The sequence below is a fragment of the Typopeltis vanoorti genome, chromosome 19, assembly GCF_054136105.1.
Source record: "Typopeltis vanoorti isolate ZY-2024b chromosome 19, IOZ_Tvanoo_1.0, whole genome shotgun sequence".
Lineage (NCBI taxonomy): Eukaryota > Metazoa > Arthropoda > Arachnida > Uropygi > Thelyphonidae > Typopeltis > Typopeltis vanoorti.
In genome coordinates this window covers 77,126,011-77,138,084 of record NC_143567.1, presented here as the reverse complement: position 1 = coordinate 77,138,084, position 12,074 = coordinate 77,126,011, and the positions used below count along the sequence as shown (strand labels likewise).

The 12,074-nt window shown below is 40.2% G+C and overlaps 1 protein-coding gene across 1 annotated transcript in view; it reads left to right on the top strand.

Moving 5' to 3' along the window:
• The window catches only part of LOC150096265 (large ribosomal subunit protein eL24-like), a 61,716-nt gene extending 50,412 nt beyond the window's left edge, over window positions 1–11,304 (top strand). Inside the window, exon 4 of the mRNA XM_090409016.1 lies at window positions 11,242–11,304. Coding sequence (XP_090265142.1) covers window positions 11,242–11,304 — 63 coding nt within the window. The remainder of the gene's footprint in view (window positions 1–11,241) is intronic.
• The last annotated feature ends 770 nt before the right edge of the window (window positions 11,305–12,074 follow it).

Below are 12,074 nucleotides of genomic sequence, written 5' to 3'. Positions count from 1 at the left end.
GGCTTGAAAAGCGGCCTTTACGGTGTCTATCTGCTCAGACTCATTCCCATATTCCAGGTTTTCGAGCGAATTTGGAAAGTGCCAGGTGAGGCTTGGAGAAAGAATGTCACCCAAGATCCTCACGTTTCGCCAGCTCCATGGAGGAAAGAAAAATTCTTTCTGAGTGATCGGGCTTCTTACCATCGTGTTGTGAAAGATGGGTTCCATGAGGATTTCAGGTAGGGATGCTGTCTTCACTGTGTGCTGGAGGTTTAGCTTCTTCCATCGTCGAAGGGCATCTTTGTAGAAGTTTGTTAAATTTACAGGTACTTGAGCTGTTGTTATTCTTAAGGTGGTGGAGAGAGAGAGAGACCTCTAGTGGCAGAAGTGAAAATATACTCAGTGGTGCATTTGTGTGATATTTCCTGTTGTAGGGCATTTATGAGAAATCGAGCGCGGAACGTTGTTATCCTGTTGTCATTGGAGACCAACTTTTGTCCTCCATCTTTGAGAGAAGTACATAGCTGGGAGTAGGAAAGCCAGTTTGTTTTATTCCATATGAATCGATATATGGTTGACTTTATTTGTTTGATTGCACTGGTGGCGTAAGAATCTTTAGTGTATGCCAAAGGACACTGGTGGCTATTTGGTTAACGATTATTGTTCTCCCTCTTGTGGAGGCAGAGGCTCGTATTGCTGCCCACTTTCCTAGAACTTGCTTGAAACGCTTGTTTAGTGTTTCCCAGTTCTTATCCACATAAGAGGGTGTGTTTCCTAGGTAAATCCCCAGGTATTTGTTTCCCTCTGTGGACCAGGTACCAGACATTGGGGAATCGGTTCGGTTTTTCCATTTGCCACACCACAGTCCTATGGTTTTATGTGTGTTTAGTTTGGCTCCTGAGGCTGCCTGATATTGTTGGTATGCCATTTGTATGTTATGAAAGTCCTCTTCTTTGCGGGCTATGATTGTAACATCATCAGCATATGCTGTCAGGGTTATGGTTTGGTAGGGAAGTTTAGGGCGGCATGCTTTGAGCAGCATGCTGAGTCTACACAAAAAGGGTTCGATGGCAATTGTGTAAAGAGGACCGGAGAGTGGACAGCCTTGTTTAATACCTCTGCTGCATGGTGCAGTTATGGTAAGCCTGTTGTTTATTTTCATGCAAAACTGTGCCTTGGCATACAACATTTTAATAGAGTGAATGATGCCTCAGCCAAAGCCAAATTCTTTCACGCAGTTGAAGAGGTAAAGGTGTTCAACGCGGTCGAAAGCTTTTTCTTGGTCTAGTGTTACAAGAACCATTGTTTCACTGTTGTTGTTCGCTATGCTTATGAGATCCCTTATGAGGTGTAAGTTTTCGTGGATAGATCTTCCAGGGATGGAATAGCTCTGATGCCTATTTATTATTTCGCTCAGAGCGGGTTTAAGTTTGTTGGCAATGGCTTTGGATATAATTTTGCAGTCGGTGTTTGTGATAGAGATGGGTCTCCAGTTTTCTAGTTTCGTCGCGTCTCCTGTCTTTGGAATGAGTTTGATAACTGATGTTGTCATATTGAGTGGAAAGCCATTGGTATTCGCTTCGACAAATACTCTGTAGAGGATAGGGCCAAGCTGTTCCCAGAAGGACTGATAAAATTCAGTGGTGAGCCCGTCTATGCCAGGAGATTTATCTTTAGGTAAGGAGGTGCAGGCAGTTTTCAGATCGTGTAACGTGATGGGGAGTTCTGTGTTACTCCTTGTTGTTGGTGAGAGTCTTTTCACATCGGAGAGAATTATATTCGTGGCCTCCATAGATGTTGGGTTGGCTTGGTACAAATTTTTGTAGTACTGCAAGGTATATAAGAGGATTTCGTCATGATTTTCTATGATGTTTCCATTATCTGTTTTAATAGCAGATATAGTGGTGCACTCTTGTTGGCGTTTTTCTAGTGAAAAGAAATACTTTGTAGGGGCATCTGCGAAGTTAATATGTTTGCGTCGTGCTCTTATTAGTGCTCCTCTTGCAGAGTACTCTAGGTGTGAGCGTATGGTGGCTTCTAGGAACTGGTATTCCTCAGATTCTGGATGATGCAGTTGCTGTTGTTGTTGCAAATTTTTAAGGGCTGAATGCTTATTCAAATTTCTTCGGTGACTATATTTTTGGGTGAATACCTTAACTTTGGATTTAAAAAGTGACCACCACTCGGAAATTGATTGTGAAGTAGGTATATCTCTGATGAGAGTTTCGATATAGATTTTAGAGGTTCTGAGATATTCTGTATCCTTTAGTAGGCTGTTGTTAAATATCCAGTATGCTCCTCCTTTGTATCTGGTGTGTCCAGGAAAGCAAATGTTAAGAAGGATGGAATCATGGTCTGATGCATGAGATGGATGGTATGTGACTCTCCTGATGTATTGTGTGCATCAATGTGTAGTATCTGTCGAGCAGTGTCTGGTATAGGACACTGGTAGGACCACCTTTGGTTCTCCAGGAGAACATTTTCTCATGTGGGTGCAAGTGTCTGAAGGTGTCAGTCAGCTCGAAGTCATTTATTACATCCTGGAGAAGCTGAGCTAGTGAGTGTCGATGTTCTTGGCATTGCTGTCTGTCCATTGCAGGATCCAGAGTGCACTTGAAATCCCCTGCCAGTATGATGTGGTCATTGACCTTGCTGAGGTGGTTTCACACAAACTCTAGTACCTGCACTGCAAGCTGGTCATTTTGTGGGATGTATATGTTATTGATATATATTTTCTTTCCTGTCTGAGTTGTAATGAGTGCATATATTGCACACCCAGGAAAGGTATCGATTATTTCTACTTTTAGAGCGCTGTTTTTGGTGAATTCCAATGCTGACTCCAGATCCATGAAGTTGTATGGCAGGACAGTAGTGCATGGTATAAGGCCAGTACTTCCAGTGTTGATATGAAGCTTTGCTGTTGCAATGGAAGTTTGTTTCTTTCCTGCAGCATAACTATTTCTGGCTGGTGGGCAAGGATATGCTGCTGGACCAGCCTGTTTCACAGTGGTGTGGCACATCCTCTAGCGTTTAGTGAGAGAAGGTTTATTGAGGTGCTCATTACTTTTATGGTTTTGTTTTATTTGGTGTGGTAATCCTCACATCCTTTACGGGTAGTTACGCTGCCGCTGGGATTCAAGCCCGTTTATCAGGTAGTATATCCTTTTCCTGAGATTTGTGGTTTTTCTCCCTCTTTTTCCTGCCAGAATAATTCTTAATTCTTCCAGCTGGGTGATAAGGCCACTGATGTCAGCGGTGTAGTCACAGGCTGTCAGCAGTTTTTGTGAAGAGCCTCGAACTTTTTTAAGAAAGCTCTGAAGCTGCTCACTTGTAAGTGGGCCTTCAGTGTGAGGAAGACCTGCATTTCCAGTTTCCTCTTCATCATCTGAGGACTCAAGAAGCTCGATCTCTTCATCCCCCCTCTACGGGCTATTGGGAGGGTTCCAGAATGCTTGAAGGCAAAGGTTCCCTGCTGCAGCTGCGCTGGTTTGTCTTTGGCTTTTTTTCCGTTTTTGTTTCTTGCTCCTCTTCGTTATTTGTATCTTTATCAGAGTTAGTTAGTTGTCTGTGTTCCGTTTCCTTTTCTCTAGGATTGCTTTTAATCGATGTTGGTGGAGGTTCTTTCAAAAGTTGGGTTTCTTTGGTGCTACCACTTGATTTTGTCTCCTCGGTACTGGACTGAGAGCTGTTTCCTTGAGATCTTTGTTGTTTGTTAAGGATGCTCTGTTTTTTGGGGTTGGCTGCTTGTTGCTTCTGATTCTCTGATCCGCTAGGGTTGGTAGTATTGTTAACCGGTTTCTCATTTCTGGGTATATACGGGCATAACTTCCTTACATGGCCTCCTTCGTGGCAGTAAAAGCACTGAGCAGCAACAGTAATATAAAAGGTGTGGGGTACTGCGTCTATTTCTGTGTTGATTATTTTGGGTATGGAGCCGATTGTATTGTCGCCAAAGTGCATTAGAGCCTGTCTTCTAAAGCTCTTGATGTGAGCGAATTCAGGCCTAGTTGTAGAGGCGCGTAGCGTTCGGATTTTACCTGTCACTGCGCCGTATTTTGATAGTAATCCGCGAAGCATTTGATGGCTTATTTCCGGTGGGACATTTGACACTGTTACTTTTGTGGGAGCAATTGCGATTGGTGAGACATTCACGTGGCATGCTCCGATGTCTATTCCCTTTTCAATTAATGTCTCAGACCAAGATGCGTTGTTAAAGTACAATTGAACGGTTCCAGCATCTCTTGAAATGTGAGTTATATTTTTTGGGGGAACATGTTGAGCTACTGTGTCTAGATACTTTTCCAGTGGGGTATTTTCGATTGCGAAAATTACAATTCCGTTATCTCGGGAAAAGCAGTTGGCTGGGTGAACGTTTGTGCGCGCGGTGGTCATTGTTGCAGTAGTATTAATTCGCGCGGAAGTATTAGCTACAATGTTAGCATAGGAGACAGAGAGTACTGACCTTTGTCCGTTGTTGTCTGGGGGGGATGAGACTGATGTCTTTTCCTTCTCTGGGGCTGTGGCTGGCGTCTTTTCCTTGATCGGAATTCTGCAACCTTTGACCGATTCCTGCTGAGCTCGGGCGTGGACCGGCTGCTGCTGGTGGTGATATGCTGTGGTTTATACTGGCCATTGCTTCGGGCGAATAAGGGGAAACGCAAGCTATCACAAATTCCCGGTACTCGAAGGCATACCGTTGTAACAATAAGCACACGAACAAAGATTTTAAAATTTAAAATTTAATATAACTTTTCCTAGCTTCACAAATTTAGAAAACTAATTTTTTAACGCGATAGATTAGGTGCTTACGATTATGTAGGTATAAATCTTGAAGTTGATTGACGTATTCGACCGCACAAAATACAACTTTAGGCAAGAGCGACCTTGGACACGTCTGCACACTTCAGCGTCATAGATAGATATAGATAAATAGATAGATAGATCGCCCGAAGAAAGGGCTTCGTGATTCGATTCTAGTCGCCGACTAGAGGAACCTTTTCTAATCTTTTTCTACCGGTTCCAGAGTTAGTCGATCTTTGGTACGAATAAGTGGGTTTTTTTCTCGGAAACTCAAGAAAATCGACCGTAGAACTCACATTATTTTCAGACATTAAAAATATCGTGTTAGGGTTAGGTAGCACGAGATGGCGCACTTGTAAGCCGTCTCATCATTGCATGCCTCTTAATTAGTGATAGCCTTGGGCAAGTTATTTCTGATTGGTTGCCAGTGGAGATTGAACAGCCCACTCAGTCTCCAAAAGTCAGATTGGGCTAAAACGGCCTCGCCTATTCCCTATAAGGGAATAAGAAACATTAGCTGATTTCTCTCTAAGGCATTGACTCCACCAGATGTCGAAGGTCATTCCAGCCATGTCTGCATGGTTAGCTTAGTGACTATTCGCTTCACAACCATTTGCCTGGGGAAGGAGTGTCCTAGGTTCGATTCTTCTCTACGATGACGTGAGGAGCTTAAGGATCTTTCTCAGCCACAGCCAAGTTAGTTGGTCCTGGGCGTGGACAACAGGGTTATCCCCTCCAGTTTACCTGTTTTTTTTTTCATACCAGAAGCAGGAAAACCGGCCCCGTGAACACACAGGCTACATTCATAGGATATAGTACTCAAGCCCTCAGTAAGAGGGGCTCAATCGGTCCTAAGGGGCAGTCGAGGAACGGGGGGAACCTCACACGAATAAATATATAAATTCCAGCTATGCCTCTTGCAGCATTGTCCACAACTGCGCCTTAGACGTCGGTCCCAGATACATGGACCTCATGTCTTGCTCTATGGCATCCCAGAGAGATTGGATCGGATTTTAATCCGGGGAACCTTGGGGAACAGTGGATAGTCCCAAACTCAGATGAATATTCCTCGAGCAATGCCTAGGTGGTTGTGGACTGGTGGGGTGGAACCTTGTCCTGATGCAACAGACCATCAGCTGCATGATGTGCAAAGGCCATGAAAGTATGTAGGTGATCAGCTAGCTCGTAGCATTTAAAGACCTCTCCAGGTACACTAAGTGACCTAATGTGTCACATGAGAAGGCTCCCCAAACCATCACAGAGTCGATCTGCCACGACGGGCCATGGCCATACTGCCAAAGCTACACCCGAATCCCTCCAGTCGTGTAATCTGATGAATCCGGTTATCAGTCGCTCGGTGCGACTGATAACCGGATTCATCAGATTCCACGACTCTGGACCAGTCTGCAGTGGTCCAGTTTTAATGGCCCCGACACCAAGCAAGGCGCAATGCACGACGATAAGCTGTGAACAGTGGTACACGATTAGGGTGTCATCTTTCTTAGCCTATGGTATGCAGGGTATGCCTTAGCGTTTGTAAGCTGATGCTGCTTGGACCTCCGACATGTGATTTGCGCTGCCGTTGTCCTGCGGTTGGTCTCTACGAGCCTGGACAGTCTACGTGGACCCCGGTCAGTAATGGCGTGTGCCGGACATCACTTGCTCGCTTTGCGCTGGTACATCCGTTGATGGTATACTCGCGGTAGACTCTTGAGAACCTAGAGTCTAACGCGATAGAATGATCCATCTGTCTTGCGCCGATAATACGTCCATGATCAAAGTCGCTAAGATCGCCACATTTACGCTGCTGGGAATATGCGATATATGCGATACGCTGTTGGGAATCCCCGATGTCTACCTATTTACCCTCTATGTTCAGTTGGGGTACGTTTCACTCTGTGCGGGGAATGCCAGCGTCAACTTTCCATCATCCCTATTTCTAATATTTTGTCCATAGGAGTTTTCATAGGACAAAAGTAGACAGAATTACAGAGGGCCAGAAGCTGGTTTGGTAGTTTTGTGAATAGATGTTGACCAATGTTTAGAGCTTAGAGGAAAGTGGAGGAAATGATAGTAGTTGGTTCAGTAAAGATCACCCATGAAATGCATACAGAAAACATATCAGGTGGAAACAGAATGTGATGGGAGTGAGTTCGTGAAAGAAAGTTCATCTAAAACAGTTTGCAGGTGGGGAAGGAATGTGTTGTTCACCGTAAAAGACAACTAAGAATTTTTATATACTGGGAAGAAGCCTCTGTATGAGATACTTGAAATATCCTCATAATATCGACGCAGTACTTGCAGTTGAAGGACATAGCAGACCGTGTAGAAAGGATTAGCTGCAGTACTATGGCATTGTGTTGCTCTGAGACCATGCTATTTGGATATGCCCTAAGTCATGGTTATCCAAAGCACCACCCGCAGTGCGATTTTGTGCGGCCCGCCGGGTTTTTGATTTTCACGAGCGCATAAATAAAATAACAATTTGAATCGAATGCGCATTAGATATTTTAATTCTATCACTAATTGATAATCTCGATGTCGATAATTTTATTTGGTGTTTTTACATCAGTATATACCCACGTGTTTTTCAAATATTCAAAGAAGCGTTCTTACACTGTTTTGTTCCAACGCGCATGCTCCGGGCGCTCACGGGGAACGTGAGCGCGCGATTTGTGTTGCTCGTTTATTCAGCTTTCGAGGTTGTGTCGCTGCTACTCACCAAATTATTAGATTCGCATTGTGATGCGGCCCTCGGATATTTTTTTTTCTAATGCGGCCCTCGGATTACCTAAGGTTGGATAGCCCTGGCCCAAGTTATATTCCATTTTGAAATCTAATACATTTTCAAAAATGTTAGGGAAAGGTAGGCGCAAATGTTGTGCAGAGAAAAACACGCTCATTCTTTACATAAAGTATTTTTATTCTGATTTTAACTTATTTTAATTTTAATTTTAATTTTAACTTATCTCGTTTTTTTTTAAATATCTATATATCTATGCTTTTATTTTAAACTTAAATAGCCATGCTTTTTATTAAAACATCTATGCTTTTTTATTTCTTTTGTGTACGATTTAATGATTTATTTGTATGTTACAAAATTAAATGCCATTTAATTTAACTAAATAACATACATAGGATAACTAAAGGTAACTAAAGCGCCTCCGTAGCGCAATTGGAAGAACGACAGTACATTGCGCTCTTCGATTGGAATAGGCCTAAGTTCGATTCTCGTCGCGACGGGAGGAATCTTTATCTGGACGATTTTCAATCGAAGGTGAGTTAGCCGATCTCATACGGAGGTAGCAGGGTTTTTTCTCCCAGCAACTCGGGTTTTTCATCCCGCATACAGACAAATCGGCCCTTCAGAACACACGCAATTTACAGACATAGAATACTAGTTGTAGTGGTGGTGGAGGTGGGCGGTAGATGGCGTTGATGGAGAGGATTCGTAGTAGAGGTTCGGTGTAGTGGTTGAGACAGTTGTAGACGTCCTCCGCGATGAGTCTTCGGACTCCTTGGAGGTGTCAGGAATAATAATAATAATTTTGCGTTGCTTTTATGATAAGGGATAGGAGTAAGTTTACAACTTTTTCATTACAAAACAGGATGTCATTTAATTTAATTTAAAATAAAATTTATTTTACTGTGGTATACGTGTTATTCTATAGTTAAAAGAGGATGTTGTTAAGAAATTTGGAAACTAATATATCAAGGAAAAGACGAGATCAGTGAAAAATCTCTCATCTCCTTGGATGATCCTTCCAAACTATTTCCAGACATATCACACTTTAAACCTTTGAATAAATTAATTTTAATTGTAATTCTTTCCATGTGTATGTCTAAGTTGGAGTCTAATAATAGAAAAGAAAAGAAAAAAAAAACAGTTTCTTTGAAAAACTTCTGGTGTCTTTTTAAATATGCGGTTCGCTTTATCAGAGGCCCTTTATAACATAGTAACAGAAATGGTGGATGAAGGAAATGCATACACTGTAATTTTTCTTGATTTTCCAAAAGCATTTGATAGATTGCTACATCAGATTTAAAATTTTAAATATCAGGCCAGTGGACCGAACGGGCTGCTTGACAGATATCAGAGAGTTATGGAGAGCAGCATCAGGAAGAAGGAAAGGTCACAAGTGAGGTTCCACGGGGCTTAGTATCTGGATTGTCAGTGTACTGATTCTGTCTGATATTATTTCTAAAATTATGAAATATTTCTGATTCGTTAGCAACATCGCTTCTGCTTGTGAAACTGCTTACATTATTCTGCAGTCCTTTAAATTCGATATTGCGCCATTTAAAGCTTCTTCTTCTATTTAATACATAAATATATGAGAACCAACAATTCGAAACAGTGGCTAGCGAAATTTTTAGTTTCAATGGCTACTATTACTAATATAAATAAATAAATTTTTTTTTTTAAAATAAATAAACCGAATAGGCAAGCTCTTAGTTAAAGTTCGTGTTTTTAAGTAGTGCAACTTATGCCAAAGGGTGCATTTTTTATATGCTCTCAGAATCTTTCCGAAACGTTTCATATTTCATATGAAAATAATTTTCTCGTTTCGCTATAAAATTATAAAATTTATAATAATTTCTCTTCCTTTCTTCTTGATAATATTCTCAATAACATGATTAATTCAATTCTATATTTTTAATTTAATTTATTTAATATATTTTTATTTATTTATTTTATCTGTATTTATTTTGCAAAGGGATTATGCGAGAATTCTTATAATATTATTTCTAAAAGTATGTAACGTGTTACAATAATAATAATAATAACAAAGAAAACTTTATATTGAATTAAAGTGATAATCAATAACTACTATATATATTTCAACACGAAAAAAACATTTATTTTGACTTTAAAAAAAAATCAAAAGATATTACAAACCTATTAGCATATTAAGAAAGTGAAAATTGACGCATAAACGAATAGTGGCGCAGAAATTCTCAACTCTTAAGGTGAAGTTCATGAAAGCCTTCAATTTTTAGAGAACGAGATAAAGCATATTGTTACAATTCTCTTTAAGTCAAAGACTCATTGAAGAAGAAATACATTTAACACAAACTATAAACTACATCTCTTTTAAAAAAAAGTAAAAAGTAACTATAATTTTAAATCGTGTGTCTTAAAGCATTTACTTTGAAACATTTGTTCTTTAATAATGACAAATGTTTCTAATAGAACCGCAATTACCTTAAAAGAATTTGTAGACTAGCATCTTGACTACTTGTGGCCCTCTATATTTGCAGTACTCGTAACAAATATTATTATTATTATTATTATTATTATTATTCCTGATACCTCCAAGGAGTCCGAAGACTCATCGCGGGAGGACATCTTCAACGATCTCTACACCTTACCTCTACTACGAATCAACGCCATCTACCGCCCACCTCCAACACCACCACAACTAGTAATTGTTGTCTGTAAATTGCGTGTGTTCTGAAGGGCCGATTTGTATGTATGCGGGATGAAAAACCCGAGTTTCCGGGAGAAAAAACCCTGCTACCTCCGTATGAGATCGGCTAACTCACCATCGACTGAAATCGACCAGATAAAGATTCCTCCCGTCGCGACGAGAATCGAACTTAAGCCTATTCCACTCGAAGGGCGCAATGTACCGTCGTTCTTCCAATTGCGCTACGGAGGCGCTATTAGAAAATTAAATACTACGCATAAATAAATAAGCACTTATCTCAAAATCTCAGTAAAAATTTTACTGAGATTTTGAATTTTATTTATAATATGAGATAAAACTAACACGCAGACCTCTTTTTTATCGGACAGCTGTAATTCCAAACGAAGAACATACATACGCATTCCAAATAAATGTTACCCTTACGTTACCGAAGTAAACAAAGATCGTGTGAAATAGTACTATTACTACTTTCTACTTTCGACAGTAGTTACCAAAAAGAGAGATCAGGAAATGAATAATTTCGTGTAGTTCTAAGAATTTTCGTCTTATTAGAGTTCATAACTCATGAAATTCGGAATATATCAACAAGGAGGAAAAAAATAAAAGACTGATAATAACAAAACATCTGACTCGATGATATTAAACTATATTTCTCTATAACATTTTCGTAGAATGACGGGCCTTGCACTCTTTGATGACTGAGATTCGATTCTAGTCATAATGGCAAGGATCTATTTTCATGGATTGCAGTTGAAGGTGAAGTAGCCAATCTCATATGGATGTGTAGAACGGATTTTCTCCCACCAAACAGGTAAACCCACGTAATTAATAGAAAATACTGTGTAGTAACAGACGATGGATCATGTAGGGTTGTGTAGAGAGTACCCTTACAACATGAGTCATGAGACCCAAAGAGGTGTCATGTAATAATAATATTGGAGAGCTGACCTTGTATCAGTTCATGGTTAAAAATTCTACTAAAAATTAATACTTATCCATTACCACAATCATATAATTTACTTCTTTGTAGGTTCCTTTGGGTCTTTGGCCTCACATTGTACAGTATCACAGTTTGGTAGTCACTTTTCTGTGATTAGGGACATTCAGGTCATCCTAACGTGTTTAGATCCTGAAAGGGTTTTTTTTTTTTTGATATTCTCACTTTGCACATGCATAGAGACAGTGGAATGCGATCATGCTCCCCCCCTCCTCCTTTCACCATAAAGAAAAAAAACTGTGATTTTTTTTTTGTGAAATGCTAAAAAACTATCCATAATTGCACTATAAAAGATTACCACACTGTAGAACTTATGCAACATTCTGTAAATGGCCAAAAAAAAAAAAAAAAATTTAACAGACAAAACTACTATACTAATATAGTAGATGACCTAGTGGTGGTTATGTAATACAGACAGTGGGAATGAATGAAGATAGGCCTTCTGGTGTGTATCGAGAGGGGCGGCAAACTCAAGGACCACTCCATGTGGCAAAAGCTCTAGCTACACCATTGATGGAGGTGTCACGAAATAACAATAATAATCTGCTTAGAGCAATCTCCCTAATAGTATAAGTACCATATCGCGAAACCATGCAATGCCAGGCCCGAAAGTAGGAGATCCTATTATGAAACAGGCAAATAAAACCCACCTTATCTGAAGTGCATTTATAAAGTTGTAAGGATCGTATCTAAAGCTGTCAAGGGTCTACTGACACTGGATGAGAAATAGTAATTTTATTATTTCAGGGAGGACAGCTGTTTCTCCCTGAAAGTTGACTAAAACATTCTCATTGCAAAACAGACAAAGGGTCCGAAGAACAAAGAGACCATTAATCTTCCAATCCTAATAAAAATTGGGCCTTTGT